Source organism: Hyla sarda, chromosome 4 (genome assembly GCF_029499605.1).
Source record: "Hyla sarda isolate aHylSar1 chromosome 4, aHylSar1.hap1, whole genome shotgun sequence".
Classification (NCBI taxonomy): Eukaryota; Metazoa; Chordata; class Amphibia; order Anura; family Hylidae; genus Hyla; species Hyla sarda.
Window position 1 is genome coordinate 403,319,209 of NC_079192.1, and position 26,382 is coordinate 403,345,590.

The 26,382-nt window shown below is 43.2% G+C and overlaps 1 protein-coding gene across 3 annotated transcripts in view; it reads right to left on the reverse strand.

Moving 5' to 3' along the window:
- Positions 1–248: 248 nt before the first annotated feature.
- SHISAL1 (shisa like 1) overlaps positions 249–26,382 on the reverse strand; it is a 118,856-nt gene continuing 92,722 nt past the window's right edge. For 2 of the 3 annotated variants that reach the window (XM_056517434.1, XM_056517431.1), the window contains exon 4: positions 18,895–19,216. In XM_056517434.1, coding sequence (XP_056373409.1) covers positions 18,895–19,216 — 322 coding nt within the window. Of the gene's footprint in view, positions 989–18,894; positions 19,217–26,382 lie in introns of those variants that run through there. The other variant, XM_056517432.1, reaches the window with a different exon arrangement.

Here is a 26,382-nt window from a genome sequence, read left to right on the forward strand (position 1 = left end):
TGTGCACCGAATGCTTCAATATAGACCCCTGAATGGTGAGTGCTGGCCGCTGTCTTTTCTTATATTTCTACATTAAGTGGTAGAGAGACTGATGGGTTCCCTTAAATACCAGGTCCTGTTGCGACTGCTGCCAAAGCATGTCCTACAACTATGGCCTTGGGTGTAGGTATACAAAAGGTTAAGTTCACCCTGGTCATGTGTTGTTCCGTAAACCAAATACACCATTGAGAACTCACACAACCCACATATACTCAATCCTGATGGTATTTATTGTCACGAGTAACGAAAGTGTAAAAGAACTGCTCCTGCTGGAGTTCATCTAAAGTCATAGTCATAATACACAAATGACGTCAATCTACATAGAACCTCCCGTAAATAATGGTCTACATGGCAGGTTGTGGTACCATCATATATGACCAGTGATTTAGAACACGAACATATTATAAGAAAGGACACTCCCTCCATTGTAGTTTATAAGGATACGGTAAGTGGTCTTAGAAGGATGTACTCTGTAGAAACCTTATAATTTACACCAGGAGGGTGGTTTCATGTTGCCTCATACAACATACTCTTTTTGGTAGTGAACTGCGGCCAGCTCATACCTATTAGCCTGACACTTAGACTAAGTACTTGACAACATAGTAACACATAAGGCAGACTGGCCACCGCCTGCCATTGCTATTTCAAATGGTGCCCATCGTTTCCCGTCTATTTCGTGTATGACCTCGAGGGCAAGCTACATAGTCCGTCTACTTCTTGTTGACTGTCCATTTCAAAAATAATCTCATGCTAGAGATAAAAATATTGCTTACAAACAGATAGAAAGTACATCCCGATGACTGTGAGAGTCTTTTCTGCCAACCCCTTATTTGTAAAAATTCCATAAATGTCATTCTCCTCCATTCCTCCTTCAGTCGTGATTGGCATTCCAGACTCAGGTTTCCACCTGGGTGATAATCTTCTTCCATCTTTAGGCACTATAGTTATTCTGGAAGAGAAATCGAGAAGTGATTAGAGGCTAGAAGACTGGCATCAATGTTCAGGGTTCATTATGCAAAGTTACAGAAGGATGAACAAGTGATTGGTTTTTAAAGCCTTAAAGGGGTATTCCAGTGAAAAATTTTTTTTTTCATATCAACTGGTTCCAAAAATTTGTAAATGACTTCTATTAAAAAATCTTAATCCTTCCAGTATTTATTAGCTGCTGAAGTTGAGTTGTTCTTTTCTGTCTGACCACAGTGCTCTCTGCTGACACCTCTGTCTGTCTCAGGAACTGTCCAGAGTAGGAGCAAATCCCCATAGCAAACCTCTCCTGCACTGGACAGTTCCTGAGACAGACAGGGGTGGAAGCACAGAGCAATGTTGTCAGACAGAAAAGAACAACTCAAATTCAGCAGCTGATAAGTACTGGAAGGATTAAGTTTTTTTTTAATAGGAGCAATTTACAAATCTGTTTAACTTTCTGGAGCCAGTTGATATGGAAAAAAAAAATTCTTTTTCACCGGAATACCCCATTTAAGAACATCCAATACATGGAAAAGGTTGAAAAGGCTTAGCAAAAACATGGCTGCTTTTTCCCAAAACTGAGCCACCCCTGTCACCCCTGTGATTCCTTAGTTTCAGACTGTAAAATATCTTGCATGTAGTCTGGTCCTTTAGCCCTGTATTATTCTCCCGCTCTTCTTCTTAAAGGGGTACTCCGCTGTTCAGCATTTTTCCTAACGTTGTTCCAAACGCTGGAGCCGGCGCCGGAAGCTCGTGATGTCATAGCCCTGCCCCCTCATGATGTCACGCCCCGCCCCCTCAACGCAAGTCTATGGGAGGGGGCGTGACGGCCGTCACGCCCCCTCCCATAGACTTGCATTGAGGGGGCGGGGCGTGACATCATGAGGGGGCTGGGCTATGACGTCACAAGCTCCCAGCGCCGGCTCCAGCGCTCGGAACAGTTAAGCAGCGGAGTACCCCTTTAACCTACAGATAGTACAATTAAGGGCACATGGAGTGGAGTAACACCTGACTGGAGAATCAGACTACACAGGGTTTATTTGTAGTCTGTTACCATGGAGACACATATGTCTCCATAGAATCTGTTGAGTTGCTCAGTTCAATTGCTCAGTTTAGCCAGAAAACATTCCTTTTTTTTTTTGTAACATTCTGGTCTTTTTGTTTCATTCAAAATATGCAGCAATTATCAAAATCACAGGCCTCAACCCCCCCCCCCACTGCCCCGCCTGCCGAAAAATGCCTACTCCATTAGCTTAGCCATGTATCACAATATCCATTAGCTCTATTATGACCTAAATGATTTACAAGTGAATAGGATTTCTGTAAATATGATGTCCTCTGCATAATGCAACATCGTCTCTCGGCGGAGAAATATTTTTTCCTATTATCCTCCTTTTTTTTATTTACATTTTTGGGACTTAAAAGCCGCTGCCTCTTCTCTCCGAAGTCATTTAATATTCTGTTTCATGCCAAGGTTCAGACCGAATTCAGAATGTGATAAACATAAATGTCAGAACTCCTATCAGCATTCAGAGGGTAAAAAACTAAACAAAAACCAAAAAACCTCCATATATTTTGAGTAAATATCAAAAAGCCTGTAATTTTTGTAAACATTTGTCCCACATGCTCGGTCATTTTTGCCAAATGTCCCTTAAATCCTGCCAAAGTAAGGTTGTCATGGAGGCCACCAATGGGCAATTTTGTGGAGGTCAATGGCCTTTTCGTGCACCTGTCTGATCGCTGAGGTTTGGAACCCTGATGGTTTGGACCATGGAGCGCTGTTTAGGATGAATGGATATTCCTTAAAGGGGTATTCCAGGAAAAACAAAAATTATAATTTTATATCAACTGGCTCCAGAAAGTTAAAAAGATTTGTAAATTACTTCTATTAAAAATCTCAATCCTTTAAATAATTATCAGCTGCTGAAGTTGAGTTGTTCTTTTCTGTCTGACAACAGTGCTCTCTGCTGACACCTCTGCTTGTCTCGGGAACTGCACAGAGTAGAAGAGGTTTGCTATGGGGATTTGCTTCTACTCTGGACAGTTCCCGAGACAGTTGTGTCATCAGAGAGCACTTAGACAGAAAAGAACAACTCAACTTCAGCAGCTCATAAGTACTGAAAGGATTAAGATTTTTTAATAGAAGTAATTAACAAATCTGTTTAAAGGGTACCTCTCATCAAATAAACTTTTGATATATTTTAGATTAATGAATGTTGAATAACTTTCCAATAACATGTTAATGAAAAATATGCTTCTTTCTATTGTATTTTTCCCGATCAGTCCTGGCAGCAAGCATTTCTGACTCATGCTGGAGTCCTAAACACTCAGAGCTGCCAGCCTGCTTTGTTCACAGCCAAACAGGCTGTGAACAAAGCAGGCTGGCAGCTCTGAGTGTTCTCCTTTGTGAACAAAGCAGACTGGCAGCTCGTAGTGTTTAGGACTCCAGCATGAGTCTGAAATGCTTGCTGCCAGGACTGGTAGAGAGACCCCTAGTGGTCATTTCTTCAAAGTGGAAAATTAAATAGAAAGAAGCATATTTTTTAATAACATGCAATTGTGAAGTTATTCTGCATACATTAATCTATAATATATCAAAAGTTTTTTTGATGAGAGGTACCCTTTAACTTTCTGGAGCCAGTTGATATATATAGAGGTACCCTTTAACTTTCTGGAGCCAGTTGATATATATATATAAAGTTTTTTCTTGGATAACCCCTTTAAATATCCCATTCACACAGAATTGTATTTACTCTCTGCTACTTAGGTGACTCCATGGGTGCTGCGTGTGAACATAATAAGGTCAGAATATATAACAATCTAGAAGTGTTTTAAAATGACCTAGTGGGTTCATTTCTGACACTAAAAAGGGGTAAAGGGGTATTCCAGTGAAAAACATTTTTTTTTCATATCAACTGGCTCCAGACAGTTAAACAGATTTGTAAATTACTTCTATTAAGAAATCTTAATCCTACCAGTACTTATCAGCTGCTGAAGTTTAGTTGTTCTTTTCTTTCTGACCACACTGCTCTCTGCTGACACCTCTGTCTGCCTCAGGAACTGTCCATAGTAGGAGCAAAGCCCCAAAGCATACCTCTCCTGCTCTGGACAGTTCCTGAGACAGACAGAAGTGTCAGCAGAGAGCATTGTTTTCAGACAGAACAGAACAACTCAACTTCAGCAGCTGATACGTACTGGAAGGATTAAGATTATTTAATAGAAGTAATTTACAAATCTGTTGAACTTTCTGGAGCCCTTTGATATGAAAAAAAAAAATGTTTTAAAAAAAATGTTTGTAATCAACTGGTGCCAGAAAGTTAAACAGATTTGTAAATTACTTCTATTTAAAAGTTAAGGTTGTTCTTTTCTGTCTAAATCCTCTCTGATGACACGTGTCTCGGGAACCGCCCAGTTTAGAAGCAAATACCCATAGCAAACCTCTTCTAAACTGGGCGGTTCCCGAGACACGTGTCATCAGAGAGCACTTAGACAGAAAAGAACAACCTTAACTTCAGAAGCTCATAAGTACTGAAAGGATTAAGATTTTTTTTTATAGAAGTAATTTACAAATCTGTTTAACTTTCTGGAGCCAGTTGATATGTATAAAAAAAGTTTTTTCCTGGATAACCCCTTTAAGCCCAATTCAAGTGGTTGCGATACCAGATGCAGCCACAAGAGCGGCGCTGGATCCCAGTAAGAAACATCCCTTTTTTGTCGAATCTACAATTGCTGTATTGTCCAAAAATTGCAGTTGAGCCCTATTAAGCATTATTATGTGCCAACAATAGATTCTGTACTTTGCTTTATCTGCCCTGAAAATATTTCCTTTTTTCTCTTTTTTCGAAATAGAAAGAACACATGCCCTAGATAATTCCTCGGTGGCTCCCTTTTCTTCTTTGCCAGTTTAATTATTGCAGATCAAATAGGTTTCCTCCCTTGAAGCTTTCTTTCGGCAAGTTCTTGCATATAATCCATTATTCACCAGAAAACTATTAACACCCTCTTGATCTCTCTAGACCTTTAAAAAAAAATGGGAGAGAACTGGAGAAAGTTATAAACACTCTGTTCGCAGCCTGATACAAAATGGCATCATCTTAAAGGGGTTATCCAACTAATAACAGGATGGGGGGGTAAGTGTCTGATCCTGGGGGGAGGGGTGGCACCTTCAGAGACAAACTGGTCCCGGCAGTAATAGGCTGGCTCGACAGTGAGTCGGGACACCGATTGGCTCAGAGACCCTTCACTGCCAAGGCTAGTATGTTTTTGAAGGTGCGGGGCATCTCGGGGACATCACAGGGGTCCCCTATCACTTATCCCCTATCCTGTGGATAGTGGATAAGTTTTATTAGCTGGATAACCCCTTTAAAGGGCCCATACACCTTAGACTAAAGTCGGCGGAACCCACGACATTGATAGGCTTGGGTGACTGTCTAAAATGGGGACTTCCGGACTCTCCACTGACAAATGATGTAGGAAAAGAGAATAGTCAGGCGTATTGGATTATAACCAACCGACTCTTTTGTTACCAGGGCTGTCTGGCCTCGGCTTACAGCTCCAGCCCCCATGGAGGAAACAACAACCTTTAGCCGTAGTAAGTGTTCATGTGTATGGGGACCTCAGGAGAGATACAAACAAATACATAAATAACAAATGTTAGGCCGACAGATTTTGAAAGTGTATGACCACCTTCATCAGAAGCATTGTACCTATATAGTCTATGAAGGGTGCATAAAATAACCCAGACTTCAATAAAGGGGATACAGTAAATAAAAAGGCATTGGGAAGGTTGTGCACCCACTGAATTCCCCATGATTAGGGGTGTTGAAGCATCAGAAATGTGTTGGTTATCAAGCTAATAACACTTATAGGACTTATATCCACAGGATAGGGGATAAATGTCGCTGAATCGTGCCAGAGACCAACTGGTCTCAGCAGTTTTGGGCTGGCTAAGTCAGGACATTGCTGTGGCCAGTGATTGGCTGAGTGGCCTGTCACTACCGAGGCTCGTACGCAAAGGTGGGGACCAGAGCACTCAGAGGTAAGAGATGGGGCCTGTTCTGGAGATCACGCGGGTCTTATCCTGTGAATAGAGGAAATGTTTTATTAGCAGGATAACCCCTTTAAGGGGCCCATGCACCTTAGACTAAAGTTGGTTGAACCTGAAGACTATGATAGGCTTGGCTGACCGTCTAAAGTGGGGGCTTCCAGACTCTTCACCGATCGATGATGTGGGGGGAGAGAATGGTCGGGCAACTCTTTTGTTAATAGGGCTGTCTGGCTGCAGCTTATCCCACCCAATTTGTAAAACTTGAAAATTTTGCTGTGCTAAACATTCATGTATATGGGGATGTCAGGAGAGATAACAAACGTCAGACTGGCAGTATTGAGTGTGTATGACCACCTTGATCATAAGTAGTGATGAGCAGCACTGGCCATATTCAAATTCGCGATATTTCACACACACACACACACACACACAAATATATATATATATATATATATATATATATATATAGAGAGACGAATATTCATTCCATATTCGCGAATTTTGCGTATTCGTTATATTTGCATATGTGAATATTCGCATATTCACATATTCAAGGAAGAAAACAGTGGGGGGGGGGGGGGGGGGGTGGGCGAGCTTTACTATTGGTTGCTAGGGATGTTGTTGATAACCTCTGACAAGTGTATTTTCATCATTCTAATTGGTCCACAAGTGAAAAGAAGGAATATGCGCATATGCGGAAAAAAGTTAATATTCGTAATTTCGGATATATAGCGAATATAGTCGCAATATTCGCGAATTTGCAATAGAAATTCAAAATGTGAATATTCGTGCCCAACACTAATCATAAGTATTGTGCCTTTATGTTCTATGAACGATGCATAATATAAACCAGACTTAAATGAAGGGAATACAGTAAATAGACAAACATTAGAGAGGTTTTACCCCGATTGAATTCACCATGATTAAGGGTGCCGAAGCATCAGAAACACGTCGGTGTTTCTACTTGGCTATATGTGATGTTATTTTAATCGAGCTATGGGATAAAAGCTGAAGTTTTATACTGCGTGAACTGGATCCACTCGTTCCTCTCAAGATTTGCACTTAGAACATGATTCTTTGTATGTAGAACATTATATGTCTGTGCTATAAATTGTGGCTTGTGCAGTACAGAAAAACCTTATTCTCATATACAAGGCGTGACTGACAGCGAACAGGAAGGAATCTTTTATGTGGTTATAAATAAGACTGATTGAGCAATTAACGGAATAGAAGAGATTGACACATCAATCAAGATCTTTGTGAAACGCATCAGAGATTGAGGAGATGGTTTCTATGAAACCATCTCCTCTATGGTATGAGTGAAAAATTTAGACACCGGGAATATTTTAGGAACATAAGGAACGTGGCTCCTAGGATTCCGCTAACCATGAAATTCAACTTCTGCTCCCCATTGTGCATCCCCTTTGACAGTGTTTCCCAATCCTTTTCATCTCGGGGCACACCGTGTGATAGTTTGCACCCTGTATGTAGGACCCGCTGCAGGTAGTTTTCCTCCCTGTATATAGGGCACCTCTGTAGGTAGCTTTCATCCTGTATATAGGGCCCTACTATGGATAGCTTGCCCCCTGTAGGTAGCTTACCCCTGTATATAAGGTCTCTCTGTAGTTAGCTTCCCCCCTGTAAATGGGCTACCCATAGTTAGCTTGCCCCATGTTGGTGGCTTTGTCCCTGTAAAAAGGGCTCACCCCTGTATTTAGCTTGCCCCCTATAGATAGCTATCCCCCTGTAGGACTCTCCCCCCTCCAACCTAAGAAGAAAAAACACATACTCACCTCAGTTCTCCCACAGTCATTGGTGTATTTTCCAGCATCTTTTTGCAGCCACTAGAGGCCGCTCCAGAAGAAGTGATGTTCTCGGCCTCTAGTGGCCACAGGCAGCGTCACTAGAGGTCAGAAGGCCCTGGAGACCTCAAAGCTAGGTTGCGCTAGAAACCACATAGCAGTGATACGCCACAGGGGTCCTAGTGTGTCCCATCACCAGCTTCCTCACCAGACTGCCACGGCACACCTAGCATATCCTACGGTTGAGAAAGGGGGCCCCATAGCAAATATCAAAATGGGCCTTGTATTATGATGTGTGATTTTGCCACCCTCTCGCACCACATGATAAAGATCTGGTGTTTACTTCCCCATGTTTTCCTTCCCCATACTTCTATTGACTGACAATGGGGAGAAACATCCTGCACTGGCACTTTCTCATATAATATACTACAGTTTACAAATGATCCTTCCATATTGTGTCAAATCAAAATGACCCTAAAAATGGTGCACAAATATCAGCGCCATACACTGGACAAATAATACAGCGCTGCCTAAATAACCACTATAGACTTCAGAAATAATATTCTTAACTGTGTGTATTTAGCTATGCCATCCTCCAAGGCACAAGACCATAACACTTCATCTATTTTTAGTATGATTAAGGATGTAAATCACCTGAAATGTGTCAAATGACTTGTTGTCAGGTCCATTGTTTGATTTTACTGGAATAAAGCTTTGAAACTGCACATTCCCACACTGGACTTCTTATCTTTTATTTTTAGGATTATACTGGTTTTTCTTCACAATCATTGCCACAATTCAAAAGATATATTCACAGCATTAGAACAAGATATACAAATATCATCCAAAAGCCTATGGTATATAAATATATAACGTACATACGGTTTAACGCAGTATTACTGTACATCATACATTTTCAGTACAAAATTGCCATGAGATTAAAAACACCAAAATGAAATAAAATCCTCCAAATATAGAACACACAAAAGGGACAGTAACCATAATCTCCCCTATTAATATACCACATAATTACAGGATTCATTAAAGGGGTTCTCCGGTGCTTAGACATCTTATCCCCTATCCAAAGGATAGAGGATAAGATGCCTGATCGCGAGAGTCCCGCTGCTGGGGACCCCTGTGATCTTGCACGCGGCACCCCGTTTGTAATCAGTCCCCGGAGCGTGTTCGCTCCTGGTCTGATTACTGTCGATCACAGGGCCGACGGCGTGTGACGTCACGCCTCCGCCCCCGTGTGACTTCACGCTCCGCCCCTCAATGCAAGTCTATGGGAGGGGGCATGACAGGTATCACGCCCCCTCCCGTAGGCTTGCATTAACGGGGCGGAGCGTGATTCTTCGGTGTCACTGCATGTATTACAAGGGGCGATATTGTCCCGTTCGGTCTATGATAGTTTCCTACATACCGGATAGGCATCGATGTAGCCTATAAGGGTCAAGGTTGTTTATTACCTTCTCAACAGAGTATATTATATTCAGACTTGCAATTTCACCACAACCAAGATGGTGTTTGCCGTATCTAAGACCATATTCAGAGTTTTTATGCTCAATAAAGTCTAGCTCCCAACCAGTGCCGCTACCAACATGTGTACTACCCACTTTTTTGACAATCCACAAGAAGCCAATGACTGGTTGGACATTAGCAAAAGCTGCATACGGTCAAATACAACTTGATTAATGCTTTATAGTTGTTTTTGTCAGAAGTGATGGCCTCGCTATGTTGTGTTTTTTCTTTTTTTGGGAGCGGGAGCAGCAAGCTGTATCCAAGGATACGCTGAGTCAGTTAAAACCGGTTCCTATGTTTTTGCAAGGGTCAGGTAGTCAAATTAGACTCCTCCTTGTCTTCTTTTTGAAGAGGTTAGTTAAAGGACATGCTTTTTAGATTGCTAAATAAAAACTGTTATTATGTTTTCTTTGGGTATTTTGGGTGGGATGTGTTGTTTTTTTCTCCTCCCCTTTTTTTCCCTTCCTCCTCTCCTCTCCTTATTATTCTATATTTTTTCTATAAAACTTTATGTCTATAGTAAGCTGGTCGGACCTCTCTCCCCTGCAAATTCTATTTTCGTTTCAAGGGGAAACGGTCGCAGGCACTTTTTGGAAGCTTAAAGGGGTACTCCGCTACTCAGCGTTTGGAACAAACCGTTCCGAATGCTGAAGCCGACGCCGGGTGGTCGTGACATCATAATCACGCCCCCTCATGATGTCACGCCCTGCCCCCTCAATGCAAGTCTATGGGAGGGGGCGTGGAAGTCGTCACGCCCCCTCCCACAGACTTGCATTGAGGGGGCTATGAAGTCACGAGCTCCCGTCGCTGGCTCCAGCGTTCGGAACAGTTTGTCCCAAATGCTGAGCAGCGGAGTACCCCTTTAACCCATATTGGCTTTCCGTTTTAAAAAGTGAACAGGATATCAAGGAAAAAATTTGAGAATTCTTTTTGTACAACAATGGTACAGCACCCAAACAGATGGTTTGGGAATCAATGAAGGCATATCTCCGTGGCATTCTAATTAAAAGTATGGTGTGGGAAAAATGGAGTTGTGCCAAAGGATAGGGGATAAGATGTCAGATCGCTGGGGTCCCGCTGCTGGGGACCCCCGGGAATTGCCGCTGCGGCACCGCGCTATCATTACTGCACAGAGCGAGTTCGCTCTGCACGTAATGACGGGCAATACTTGGGCCGGAGCACTGTTATGTCACGGCTCCACCCCTCGTGACGTCACGGCCCGCCCCCTCAATACAAGTCTATGGGAGGGGGCGTGGCGCCCCCGCCATAGACTTGCATTAAGGGGGTGGGCCATGATGTCACGAGGGGCGGAGCCGTGACGTAACAGTGCTCCGTCCCCTATATCGCCCGTCATTACGTGCAGAGCGAACTCGCTCTGTGCAGTAATGATAGCGCGGTGCCGCAGCGGCGATCCCGGGGGTCCCAAGCAGCGGGACCCCGGCGATCTGACATCTTATCCCCTATCCTTTGGATAGGGGATAAGATGTCTAGGGACGGAGTACCCCTTTAAAAACTGATTTACTCTATGATGGGGTGCGAAAAGCAGAAACTCGGTTCGTGGAGGAACCTTCTGATCAAAGGGGGATAGAATTGTCTGTTGCTCAGAAAGCCCTGGAATCTTTTGGGGGAGGCAAATGATAGAACGATGATGCATAAGCGAATGTTCTATGCTGAGGGGGAGGCAGCCGGGTACATGTTATCTAAAACTATCAAAGCTCAGGATCCTTTAGTATTGCCTCCCTTAAAGACCATGAGGGTGTAGTTACTGAAGATAATGATGGTATATTAAATGTCATTCTGAAATTTTATTCTACATTATATAAATCCCAGGTGGAAGATAGTTACGCAGACACAAACATTTTTTTCATCAATCATGTGCGCGCAGCAGCAGGCAGGTTCGCATGGCTCCCCGCTACTGTGGGTACCCACTGGAGACAGACAGGGCGTCTAATCGGTTTATCAAGATCCGGTCAAAGGCCAACTCCTGTTTATTATTTCTGTGCCCCACTACATAGGGGATCCAGTGGGACCTATATTGGATGCTGACTGGGAGCTGCCACTGTATCGGTAGCCGTTATTGTGTTTCACGTGTGTGTATGTATTTGGAGGCTATGATTTATCTCCATATATAGGCTATTATATCCCACTTAACCCCTGAGGAGATCACGTATACCAGTGGCCAAAACACGTTGGGAAGTATTAAGGGACTGATTATTTGGGATAGCCAGTGTTACTCCATCATACACCATGTTACTTGGTACCTATTGCATTTGACTGAGTTTATTGATAATTTGCGTCTTTATGGTGGAGGGACAACACCCGTCTTTTCCATGGTACATTCACTTTTTTGTATTTTCTTTTAAGCTATCTATTAAAATCTAAGTTTTATTCACTCCCCCCTTCCTCTGTCAAGTTCTTCTTTCTAATTTAATTGATCTGTTTAACTGGGCTTTAGCAGACCAAAAATTGCCAAATTCAATGCGGGAGGCGATTATAGTTGTAATACCGAAAAATGGGAAAGTTCCACAACTTCCAGAATCATACAGACCTATTTCTCTTATTACTTGATATCAAGTTATTGGCTAAAATATTAGAAACACTTGAATAAGGTTATTGCAAAACTAATACATCCCGATCAGGCAGGATTTATTCCTACTAGATCTACCTCTATTAACATCAGACGTCTCTTTCTAGGTTTACAGATTCCTCCCGACTCCCCCAAAGATAGGGCCATATTCTCACTGGATGCACAGAAAGCATTCGAATCAGCCCTATGTTTCGGCGACTCTAGAAGAAATGGGCTTTTGCCCTAAATTTATTTCCTGGGTCCAATTAATGTATAAAGAGCCCCTCGTGCATATTAGAGTAAATGGTAAGATTTCCGAGTTCCTAGTTATTTCGTGGGGCGCAGCATTGATGCCCCCTGTCTCCTTTGCTATTGGCAATTGCAATGGAACCACTAGCAGAATATGTTCTTCTATAAGTAAAATAGCATTATATGCAGATGATGAACTGTTATTTTTAAACGATACCAGTCCCTCGTTGTAAGTAGCAATAAATCTCATTACGCGATACGGGAAACTCTCGGGAATAATGATAAATTGGGACAAATCGTTTTTAATGCTTTTGGACCGTACAACATCTCAGGTCCAATTAGAAGGGAATGTTACTGTTAACTGTGTCACCCAAATTAAATATCTGGGATTGGAGGTGTCAACCTCAATCCAAGATTTTTAGAGGCTCAATGTAACCCCCCTTTTGAATAGATTTAAAGGGGTTCTCCACTGCCCTGTCTTCCGGAGCTCTGCTCGCAGCGTCCGGAAGTTTATTACTCCGGACGCTGTGTGCGGGCTTCCGTGTTCGAGGCCGCCCCCTCGTGGTTCACGCCCGCCCCCTCAACGAAAGTCTATGGGAAGGGGGTGTGACCGCAGTTAAATTACTCCAGAAGCTGCGGGCGGAGCTCCAGAAGACAGGGCAGTGGAGAACCCCTTTAAGCAAAAAAGTGCCGTATGGAGGAAGGTACCGCTCTCTCCAGTTGGCAGAGTAAATTTTATTAAAATGATTTTAATGCCCCAACTATTATATATATATATATCTCCCCCATATGGCTACCATTTAACATTCTTCAAACAATTAATATCCAATTCAGGGAACTGATTTTTAATGGAAGAAAGCCTAAACTAAAACTGGAGAATCTACAACGTCCTAAACGGGAAGGCGGACTTGCTTTATCCAACTCTTGGTTTTACTTTTTGGCATCACAATGTCAACATTTTGAGGGCTGGGATACGACAAATGCTGAGAACATCTCTGCCTTGATTATGTCCAGGTATTTATCTTCTTATAATTTGGTTATGTCTCTAGAGAAAGGAGATTTGAAAACATCTAAACTTTCTCCTCCGACTGTTGTTTTGATGAACAAAGTTTGGAATAAAGTGAAACAGGTTAGAGAGGTAGGAAAGATTCTTCAATATACACCACTCTGGGGAAATCAAATTCTGAAAGAGGTGAAGAAACTGTAGGGGTTTGATAATAGGAAAAGAACGGGAGTATTGTGGGTAAAGGATTTATATAAAAATGGTAACTTTCGTTCATTTTTGGAGTTCCAGGAGGACTTCCATCTGCCTCGACACTCCCTCTTCCAATACCTGCAGCTAAGACATACCGTAATGACACAGAATAAATTTATGAAGTAAATAGTGAACTGGTTTTGGATTTAATCCTGAAGAATAAGGGTAAGGCTGGGTTCACACTACGTTTTTGCCATACTGTTTTCAATCCGTTTTTCTAAAGAAAACCGTATGGCAAAAAAACAGATGGAAAAGTATGGAAAAAAGTAAACCGTATGCGTTTTTAAACATTATCCTGTTTTTAAAAGTGCATACAGTTCCATCAGTTTTTATAGAAAAAAACCCCATACGTTTTTGAAAATGTTGTCCATTTTTAATGGGAGGGGTCTTGGGTGGGGACTTTAGGATTCAAATGCGCATGTGCAAAGTAAAAACTTATATGTTTTTCCCGTATGGAACCGTATACATGTGCATTTCCCATTGACGTCCATGTTAAAAAAAAAAAACGTATGCGGTTGCAGTACGGTTTTTAAACCGGATTCGAAACCGTGGTTGACCACGATTTTGTCTCCGTTTTAAAAACCGTACTGCAACCGCATACGTTTTTTTTTAACATGGACATCAATGGGAAACGCACATGTATACGGTTCCATACGGGAAAAACATATAAGTTTTTACTTTGCACATGCGCATTTGAATCCTAAAGTCCCCACCCAAGACCCCTCCCATTAAAAATGGAGAACATTTTCAAAAACGTATGGGTTTTTTTTCTATAAAAACTGACGGAACTGTATGCACTTTTAAAAACAGTATACTGTTTAAAAACGCATACGGTTTACTTTTTTTCCATACTGTTCCATCCATTTTTTTGCCATACGGTTTTCTTTAGAAAAACGGATTGAAAACAGTATGGCAAAAACGTAGTGTGAACCCAGCCTAAGAAAGGATCTATCTCTAAAATCTATTAGCAATCAAGAACTGGGAGACTCATCAGGTAGCAGCCCTCCGGAGATGACGGACAGAGGCGGGACTGTCAGAGGCAGAATGGAACTCAATCCTGAAATTCGTTCCGAGCCAATCTATGGGAGAAGGGGCCAGACTTTCCCAGTTATACTTTCTATACAGAGCATATCAGACCCTAGCATTTCTCTTTAAGAATGGTTTCCTAAAGGATTCTAGATTCCCACGCTGTTCTAATCCCGAGGCAGAAATGACGCATGTGCTTTGGGAATATCCTCATATACAATGGTATTGGAAATCAATTATATCAAGTTATATCGGTAAAATAACCTCCTTTGAGATTCCACTAGAATTGAAGATTTGTATTTTGGGTTATATTGAGGGTATTGACATAGACATGAATCTTAAAATTGCTCTTGGTAGAATGCTATTTATTGCTAGAAAGCTGATTGCGCAGCACTGGAGGGATTGGACTCCCCCAACACTGGAACAGTTTATTAGGAAAATGGAGACGGTGGTAGACTGGGAGAGAGCTATTTACTATAAAAAGGGGTACTGGAGGGACATTTATCCAGATTTGGACATATTGGACGAGTAGAGAATGAGAGGCAATTCCCCCCCCCCCCATTCTTTTTTTTCCCTCTTCTTCCCGTGTCCCCTCCCCCCCCCGAAGCACAATGGGATGGGTATAGGATAGGTTTGGTGGGTGGGTGGGTATGGGAATAGTAATAGAAAAAGGAAGGAGAACTTCTCTTTCTCATGATATGTTCTCTGCAGAACTTTTTGTACTAATTGTAAAATTGAAAAATAATTATTTCTTTTTCCTATGTTGTATATTCTGACAATATTGAATTAATAAGAAAGAAAGAATTTAATAATAAAATAAAAAAACATGTGTTCTCATTATAATGCTGCTACTTAAGCCAATCTGTGTCAGCTACAAAACCCTCAGCATGGAGTGGACAGAGCTTTCGGGTTATGGTACTATTAAAAGTGTGAAAATGATTTTTTTTCCATTATTACTCTCTTTCATCAACTGTTGGGTCCGAAATTGTATTTGAAATTTACCATGAAGTTTTCAGCCTTGACTCCAGTAGAGCCTAAATTTTTTTTACTTGCAAATGCACTTTACATTCACAAGTATGCACACTTTTCTAACTAAACTTTTTATTGCTCTTCTTCAGATCTATGTGTATCCATGGTTACAGACTACAAACAAAACCCTATGTGTAGTCTGACCCAGATGTTGCTCCCTTCCATCAATTCAACCCCCCTTTGTCTTTACATTAAAGGGGTACTCCAGTGGAAAACTTTTTTTTTTATCAACTGGTGCCAGAAAGTTAAACAGATTTGTAACTGACTTCTATTAAAAAATCTTAATCCTTCCAGTACTTATTAGCTGCTGAATACTACAGAGGAAGTTATTTTCTTTTTGGAACACAGAGCTCTCTGCTGACATCACGAGCACAGTGCTCTCTGCTGACATCTCTGTCCATTTTAAGAACTGTCCAGAGTAGAAGAAAATCCCCATAGCAAACATATGCTGCTCTGGACAATTCCGAAAATGGACAGAGATGTCAGCAGAGAGCACTGAGCTCTGTGTTCCAAAAAGAAAAGAATTTCCTCTGTAGTATTCAGCAGCTAATAAGTACTGGAAGGATTAAGATTTTTAAATAGAAGTAAGTTACAAATCTGTTTAACTTTCTGGCACCAGTTGATTTAAAAACATCTTTTTTTCCACCAGCGTACCCCTTTAAAGTAGAGTTTGCCAACCAGTGTGCCTCCAGTCACTGCAAAACCACAACTCCCAACATGCCCGGACAGCCTTTGGCTGTCCGAGCAAGTTGGGAGTTGTAGTTTTGCAACAGCTGGGGGCACACTGGGTAGGAAACACTATGTTAAAGGCTTTATCCAGGATTAGAAAAACCCAGCTGATTTTTTCCAAAACAGCACCACTCTTGTCCTCAGGTTGTGTTTGGTATTGCAGCTCACTTCCATTAAAGTGAATTCAGTCAAGTAATACCACAAAAATGAACTCTTTATTTCTTTTCGTGAACATCCCCTTTAAGTAGAAAAAGGGAACAAAGGGTGTAGAGTAATACATACAGGATAAGGCTGGGCTAGTTTGTAGCTAGTCATGTACATTGGACCCATGTTGGAGGCTACAAGTTGGGCCTAATTCTTTGTTTTCTTGGGATGTAAGCAATGTCAAAAATTGGAAGCCGGGTTCATGATCTCGATATGCAGTAGCCAATGGTTGCACAACTGCGGGTAATACCATGCTGCAGTTGCATGTGGCAGCTGAAGAATGGGAACCTTTCCTGGTTCTCAAAACTCTGTGGCCCGATCCAGCAGGGCTGTTGGAGAAAATCGGAACCGGAGCAGCAGATGAGGAAGCATTCATCCTCAGGATACGGCTCTGGAACTGGGCAAGGTAGCAACCATTGAGCATAATGTATCTGCGGTAGGCACTAAGCTAGAACTTAAATCTATGACGGTATATACAGTATAGAAATGAATCAGCACAGAATGTTTTAGTTTCATCTATGCTATGTATCAGCAGGGCTGTATCTGCCTTGAGGTGAGTTGAGCATCTCGCCTCAGGTGTCATACTACAAAGTCCTTGAGGGGCAGCTTGTGCCATGAAACGGCCATAACTTATACTGTCTAGCATTTTCTGCTACACAACCCTCGCCTCGTCTCTCTTTTCCGGTACTGGTGGCCCCATTGACCTCATGTCCTGCCCAATAGTCAACACAGATGTGGAATACAAGGCAGTCAGGACTGGGAACGCTGTATTTATTTGGTATGACTATTATATAGAGGTATACAGCACACTTTGCTGGTACTGGGCAGAATGTCTGAACGCAAGCCATTCTTATCTATAATTTTCAATGGTGGCAGGTGGGCGTCAGGCAAAGTTGCATTCAGCCCTGTGTATTGGTTTATTAAAAAAAAATTCCTGGCCCACTAAAAGGCCATCAATGTCAAGTTTTCAGTCCTTACAGCGGGGTAAACAAGGCCAGACCTTGGCACAAAATGGCATGCAATCTCGTCGTATTCCTGTGTCGTACTTTTGAGCGTGGCTGTCATCCCTGCAAGATGCGGAATAGAAGACACACAAAAGCCCCGCATTGGATTGTCTATCACATGTCCTTCACAGTGTTCTTTTCAATTCAACACAGTTTAAAAGACACCATTATGTACAAACCGGGCGCACGCTGGAACCATCTCGTGTTCTTTTCTCTCACGTATCTTTCTGGTGACAGCCTGCTTGGCTATTTCTCCACACAGCTGAGTACTTTGTGAACTGGTTGACATGAATGACCACTTAGCGCTGCCACTAGTGCCCTTAAGTCATAAGGTGGACGGAATAGTTATACGGTGACTTTATGTCAACTTTTTAGCTAAAAGGCATAAAAATAAATCGCTACTTAAAGGAGTAGTCCAGTACTGAAAAACGTATCCCCTATCCCAAGGATAGGGGATAAGTTTCAGATCGCGGGGGGTCTGACCGCTGGAGCCCCCCCGCGATCTTCTGTACAGGGCCCCTGCAGCCCGCGGGGCGTGTTGACCACTCAATACAACTCTATGGCAATAGAGTGTGGCGGTATGAGAGGGCGTGGCCATGATGTCATGCTCACGGCCTCCGGCTGCGAGCGTTCTGAAGTACTGAAGTACCCCTTTAAATGGTATGGCTATGTTTACACAGGCTAATGTCTGCATAGAAATTCTCCATGTGGACATTGCCCTGACAACCACATTGTCTATATCTTAAGGAATATCCTTTATAGTCCATTCTCTTTTGACAATGCTGTCTCATTCTTTGCTTGTTGCATCCTTACTGCTCACTAGTGACCACCCCTGACTACATTGGTCACCCCACTACAGTTCCATCAGTGCTCCTGCATAGTGAACAACAGTTCCACAAAATAGCCACAATGGCAGTAAGGGGGAGCACAGAAAGGCAGAGTATGAATGGGGTTTGTGCTTTCATGGGTGCTTGAGGGTAGTCCCAGGCTGTCCTCAGGGGCGGGGCTTAAATGCTCAAGGATCATGTTGGAATCCATGCTCCTGCCACTGACTTTTCCAGGAACTATAGGGGAGATTCCTTCTTTCATTTTTTAGAGGCCTTTAAAAAAAAAGTGATCTGATTGGTTGCTATGGGAAACTGGACGACTTTTTTCTCTGCACTGGCTTTGATGAATTTCTCCCTATATGCCGGAAAATTGATCCCTTATTGGGGCTAAGGGTGGAAAACAGTGAGTTCTAAGACTCCATATCCCACTCCAGAAACAATGCCAGTCCTATCCATAGCTTGTGCCTGATATTGCAGCATGACTCCGCAAGTGAATGGAACTGAGATGTAGTACCAAACGGAACCTGTGGGCTGGTGTGGCGCTGTTTTGGGAGGAAAGCAGTCATATTTTTTGTACAAATCTCTAATGAAAACAATATTTGATGTTAGGTAAGATGTATATCCATATTCTTACCAGGCAGTTGAAGTCTGAAAGGACATCAGTGTTGGACTAACAGTATCTCCTTTTAAGGTGTGTACAGCATGTGACATCTGAGACATCTGAGACATCTGTGACATCTGAGACTGAGTCTGTACTTGGGAAGGCTCTGGTACTGCTGCTTTATCCCATTGCCTCTGTCCTTGTCTCATCCATTTCGCATGGATCCCCCACCTCGCAAGGTACATTTTACAAATATCATAGTTCATTGCTGAATAATATAACAGATCTAGAATGAGCAGGATGACCACAAAGAATCCGTAGACCCAGACGCCAATGAGTGCGCTGTAGTTGCTGAAAAAAAAATAGACAAAAAGTATAGTGAATAAGACTTCAGGACAGCCCATTGGCTTCAATAACGTAATACTCCATTTAACCTGCGGGGGTGCTGCAGGGAAATAGCACACTTCCTGTTAGGTTTTGTAACATTAGATTACAGCTGATCAGAGGGTATTTTGGCTGCAGGACACCCTGTGATAGGTTTATCATCGGGGGGACACTTACAAAAAGGTGGTCCGAACTAGACAATCACAAAGTAGCACTTACAGTATGCCACACATTTACAACACATTTACTAATTCCCTTATCATACCTTGAATGCATATTTATTGGATATGCCAACACTTTGTGATAACAGGGGTCTGACCCCTGGAACCCCCACTAATGGTGAGAACGAGGGGGGGGGCACCCCATTTTAGAAGATTCTGTCATTGGAATAGCATATAAAAATGTATCAGTGGCTGCGACTCTATCTGGTTAGGTCTGTGCCTTTAAGCCTTCGGTTCACAGATGCGGAAGGGAATAATAAAGCATGTTAACTTCACAATGCAGAATATATTCCTTCCTAATAGACGTGACTGACAGAAACTCCAAAGGGGTCATTACCGATGATTATAGCTCCGGCACCGAGGATTTCACAAAGGGAGATACATATTTAGAAGACCCCCGAGACAATAATTTCACGGTGGTGCGTGATGGTGCAGAAATCACTGACCATGAGGAATGTCACCTTTGTTCTTATGTATTAGGGAGAAATGTTATGTTAGGGATGGGACCATGATTATTGGAGGATGAAAACCAACGCAATATTGCCTGTGAATATAAAATGTGTAGGCAATACCTTTCCTTATGGATGTACCTGGGACCTGCCCTATGAACCAGACTGGGACCAGACAGGACCAGGCCCAACCATATATTGCATGTCTGACCAGTCTAAAGAGAAGGTGCCTTCATATGTCAACTCATATGAGCATTGGATATGAGAACGGGATATAAGGATGGGACGTGAAGACAGCATATAAGGAAGGGGCATGAGGACAGGATATGAGGATGGGATATGAGAATGGGATATAAGGACGGGGCATGAGGACGGGATATGAGAACGGGATATGAGGACGGGATATGAGAATGGGCTATGAGAACGGGATATGAAGACAGCATATAAGGACAGGGCATGAGGACGGGATATGAGGACGGGATATGAGGTCAGGATATGAGGTCAGGACATGAGGATGGGATATGGGGACGGGCTAGGAAGACAGCATATGAGGACTGGACATAAGGGCGGCATATGAGGACAAGTTATGAGGATGGGATATGAGGACAGGATATGAGGATGGGATATGAGGACAGGATATGAGGATGGGATATGAGCATGGGATACAAGGACGGGATATGAGGATGGCATATGAGGATGGGATATGAGAACTGGATATAAGGACAAAATATGAGGACGGGATATGAGGACAGGATATGAGAATGGGATATAAGGACGGGGCATGAGGACGGGGCATGAGGATGGGATATAAGGACGGGGTATGAGGACGGGATATGAGAGTGGAATATGAGAACGGGATATGAAGACAGCATATAAGGACGGGGCATGAGGACGGAATATGAGGACGGGATATGAGGTCAGGATATGAGGTCAGGACATAAGGATGGGATATGGGGACGGGCTAGGAAGACAGCATATGAGGACGGGACATAAGGGCGGCATATGAGGAAAGGTTATGAGGATGGGATATAAGGACAGGATATGAGGACGGGATATGAGGACGGGATATGAGGATGAGATATGAGAACTGGATATAAGGACAGAATATGAGGACTGGGTATAAGGACAGAATATGAGGTCAGGATATGAGGATGAAAGTGTCATTCTTGCCTTTCTTTCCCCACATGATTTAAGTAGGAAGACCAGGCATAGCCGGGTACTCTGCAAGTTCAGAATAAATCACTATACAAATATATATATATTTTTCAAATAATATAATAAAACTGTGTGATAATCCGGGAGGAAGCTTTCATGAAGGTCATATTTGCTGTGAATTACATATGCTGTGGGTCTGGCTAAAGGGATTGTAGAGGAAGCAGTTACACCTACACTCTGGTGCCTGAGGGAACTGAAAGGCCCCTCAGCCACAACATGATATAGAGTGATGCCACAGCATAAGAGAGTCCAGACGGATTCAAATAGAGTAAGACCATCTCCTTGAGAAAACCACCCCATGTCCAGACCAGATTTCCTGTTACAGATTTTTAGGTGCCCTAAATATGATGCATATTGACTTTCTTCTTGAGAAGACCGCCTCTCTAGAAGACCACTTTTCAATGCAACTTTGGGCAGTCGTCTTAAAGGGGTACTCCAGTGCAAAACAATTTTTTAAAATCAACTGGTGTCAGAAAGTTAAAGAGATTTGTAAATTACTTCTATTTAAAAATCTATGGGAGGGGGCGTTGCGGCCGTTACGCCCCCTCCCATAGAAATTAATGGAGGGGGCATGGCGTGACGTCTCTTCCCCGTCTCGGAAGCCCGGCTGTTTCCGAAACTTCTGACGCAGCTACGCATAGAATGCGGACTGCTGCAGGGATATCGTGGGGGGTCCCAGCGGCGGGCCTCCAGCGATCAGACATCTTATCCCTTATCCTTTCGATAGGGGATAAGATGTTTTTGCCCAAAATACCCCTTTAATCCTTCCTGTACTTATCAACTGCTGTATGCTACAGAGGAAGTTCTTTTCTTTTTGAATTTCTTTTCTGTTTGACCACAGTGCTCTCTGCTGACACCTCTGTCCATGTCAGGGACTGTCGAGAGCAGGAGCAAATCCCCATAGCAAACCTATCCAGCTCTGAACAGTTCCTGACACGGATAGAGGTGGCAGCAGAGAGCACTGTGATCAGATTACAAAGAACTACACAACTTCCTCTGTAGCCTACAGCAGCTGATAAGTACTGGAAGGATTAAGATTTTTAATCTTAATCTGATGGAACCAGTTGATTTAAAGGGAACCAATCATCAGATTTTACCCTATATAACGCTTGGCAAAGCGTTATATAGGGTAAAATCTTTATTTTCACCATTCCCGGGGGACGCTCCTGCCCCCAGGGATGGTGAAGATATGAAGTTGTAAACTAGTCACCGCCGCCGCCGTAAGTAGTCACCTGGGCGGGGAGCTCTTCTCATCTACTCCCGTTCTTCGGCCGGGAGCGACGCCCCCTCCGCTTGATTGATGGGCTGCGTCATTGTTCCACTCACTGAATAGACAGAGCAGAGTGATGACGCGGCCCGTCAATCAAGCGGAGGGGGCGTCGCTGCCGGCCGAAGAACGGGAGTAGATGAGAAGAGCTCCCTGTCCAGGTGACTACTTACGGCGGTGGCGGTGACTAGTTTATAACTTCATATCTTCACCATCCCTGGGGGCAGGAGCGTCCCCCGGGAATGGTGAAAATAAAGATTTTACCCTATATAATGGTTTGCCAAGCGTTATATAAGGGAAAATCTGATGATTGGTTCCCTTTAATTAAAATAGTTTCCCACCGGAGTACCCCCTTTAAAGAGTTTTCCCTGTAATAAAGTGACCATACAGCCAATAATAATGTATTATACACAGTTGTACCCTATGCTGCCATTTTTCAGAACCCTTCTCGATATTTCATCCCTGGCCTGCACAAGCGCCGAACATAAAGAAGAAAAAGCTTTTGGTAATGATATAATGAGGTGTTGAAATTCCCAGCCAAATGCCTTATAAAATGTAAAAATGACTTGAGGGGATCGTGTATCCTCCTATATTAAGATTTATGGCGGTAGTGAGAGGAATACAATGCTGCGCACAAATTAATCTCCGCAAACACAGAGGAATGGGATTTACTCAGAATGGTAATAAATACCAGACATCATAAAGTATCCCCATCAAAAGCTGCAAAAGTGGCATCGGCCAAGAACATAAAGGAAAGGCGTACGAAAGGGGCCCACGTTTATCGCTGTTCTTCAATATACTCCTAGGGGGAGATTTATCAAAACCTGTCCAGAGGAAAAGTTGCCGAGTTGCCCATAGCAACCAATCAGATCGCTGCTTTCATTTTTGAAAAGGCCTCTGAAAAATGAAAGTAGTCATCTGATTGGTTGCTATGGGCAACTCAGCAACTTTAGCCCATAGCAACCAATCAGCTCGCTTCTTTCATTTTTAACAGGCCTTTTCAAAAATGAAAGTAGTGATCTGATTATTGGTTGCTATGGGCAACTCAGCAACTTTTGCCCATAGCAACCAATCAGATGGCTTCTTTCCTTTTTAACAGGCCTTTTCAAAAATGAAAGAAGCGATCTGATTGGTTGCTATGGGCAGCTCAGCAACTTTTCCTCTGGACAGGTTTTGATAAATCTCCCCCTAGTGACCACAGCTATAGGGGGAGAGTAGCCATGGGATGATCAAATTCCTCATGGGCCCCTCATACAGCAGACTGTTGCAAAACTACAACTCTCAGCATGCCCGGACAGCCAACGGCTGTCCGGGCATGCTGGGAGTTGTAGTTTTGCAACGGCTGGAGGCACCCTGGTTGGGAAACGCCGACCTATACTATATAGTCCAACATGCTGGGAGTTGTAGTTTTCGTTTGCGGCAGCTGCTGAGCCACAGGCTGTATAGGGGAATGCTGGGAGTTGTAGTTAGTAACTAACTGCAACTCTCGAATTTAATAAAAAAAAAAAAAAAAAAAAGCGATCAAAAAATCACAACAAAACAAAAATGGTACTGTTAAAAACTACAGATCGGGGCGCAAATGACCCTCATACAGGCCCGTTTAAGGAGAAATAAGTTATAAGGGTCAGAATAGGACAAAATCTCCCCCCCACATACGTGCATCCTGTGATGTCACGCAGATATAATCGTGATTAGGGTGTGATGAGGGCAGATGTTATTACCCTAGGGGCAGATGGCATTAGCCCCTTGTATCCGTGACGCCAGGGCGTGGTTAACCTCAGCACCACCCGAGGTATGGCCGCTGGATCCTGGGCTGTGCACGGGGCAAATAATGACTCCGATGCCAAGTTACGGAACAACGGCAGCTTTACTGAGACAGACAGGTGTAACAGTCTTTACAGCTCTGTTAGGAATAGTCTTTACAGCTCAGTTCGGCCCAAGGAGATGACCAGTGACTTTAGAGACTTGCGGGCTCACTGGGACTTGTAGTGGACTTGGACAGAATGCTGCAGACCCACGCTGAATTTAGACAGACTTGACTGAATTGACTAGGACTGACTAGACTCACCCCTTGTGTTGCTTACCAGGCTTTGACGGTCACCTGTGGGGCACTTGGTGGTGGAAGCGTGGCTACATGACTAGGCCTTGGGTCTCCTCGCGACACCAGACACTCTCAGGTCTTGACTGTTCCTCAGCATGCAGTACACTGACTAGCTATCTCCTCCCAGGGTTTATAAGGGGAGACTTTGGAGGGGTCCTATAGGTCACCTACAATACTCACCCACATACTTAATAGAAGGGTGGACTCAGGGGTCACTGCAATAGAGTCCGCCAGACAGAACAGCAAGGTACAGGGGTGCAACTCCTCTACTGGGCTACCTCATAATTAATGATGCAAATTAGCATGGCCGGTATTTCTTTTTTTTTGCAAGAAAGGTAGCAACCCTAGTCAATAGTAATAATTAAGATATTTTCATGAGCTTCTTGACACCACCACACTCCTAACCATCCCATTTTATGACTTTAAGGGGTTTTCCTTCCAAGGCAACTTTTCACTGCTCCATTCTGACAGGAGACTTGAAACCATGTTCTCAAAAATGCAGGGTGTCCCAGCAGTTGGACCCCCTGTAAGTATAATTCTCATTGCAGTATTGGTGGAGACCACCTACTTGTTCCTTGTATGAACACGGTGGCAAAACCAACAGAAATGGGCCTACCTCTTCAGGGCTTCTCTAATATATGCCCTTTGGTTTATCCTGGTCATTTGTACTTGAAGTGGACAGTGGAAGACTGGAAGAACGTTGTCTGGTCTGATGAGTCTCCATTCCAGCTGCAACATTCAGGTGACAGGGTCAGAATTCTGTGTAAACAACATGAAAGCCTGGATCCATCCTGCCTTGTATCAGTGGTTCAGGCTGGTGGGGGGGACATTTTCTTGGCACACTTTGGGCCCCTTAGTACTATTGGTATAAAAACGCCAGTCTTGTTATTGACCATGTCCATCCCTTTATGACCACAGTGGACTGATCTTCTGATGACACTTCCAGCAGGATAATGCCCCATGTCACATGACATCATTTCATACAGGACAATGAGGTCACTGGACTCCGATGGCCCCCATAGTCACCAGATCTCATCCAATAGATCACCGCTGGGATGTGGTGGAATCGAGGATTCTCATGATGGATGGGCAGCCGAGAAATCTGCAGTAATTATGAATTATGTTCATATGGAGGAACTGTGTGATGTCATCATGTCTATATGGAGAAACTGTGTAATGTCATCATGTCCATATGGAGGAACTGTGTGATGTCATCATGTCCATATGGAGGAACTGTGTGATGTCATCATGTCCATATGGAGGAACTGTGTGATGTCATCATGTCCATATGGAGGAACTGTGTGATGTCATCATGTCCATATGGAGGAACTGTGTGATGTCCTCATGTCCATATGGATGAACTGTGTGATGTCATCATGTCAATATGGAGGAATTGTGTGATGTCATCATGTCCATATGGAGGAACTGTGTGATGTCATCATGTCCATATGGAGGAACTGTGTGATGTCATCATGTCCATATGGAGGAACTGTGTGATGTCATCATGTCCATATGGAGGAACTGTGTGATGTCATCATGTCCATATGGAGGAACTGTGTGATGTCCTCATGTCCATATGGATGAACTGTGTGATGTCATCATGTCCATATGGAGGAATTGTGTGATGTCATCATGTCCATATGGAGGAACTGTGTGATGTCATCGTGTCCATATGGAGGAACTGTGTGATGTCATCATGTCCATATGGAGGAACTGTGTGATGTCATCATGTCCATATGGAAGAACTGTGATGTCATCGTGTCCATATGGAGGAACTGTGTGATGTCATCATGTCCATATGGAGGAACTGTGTGATGTCATCATGTCCATATGGAGGAACTGTGTGATGTCATCATGTCCATATGGAAGAACTGTGATGT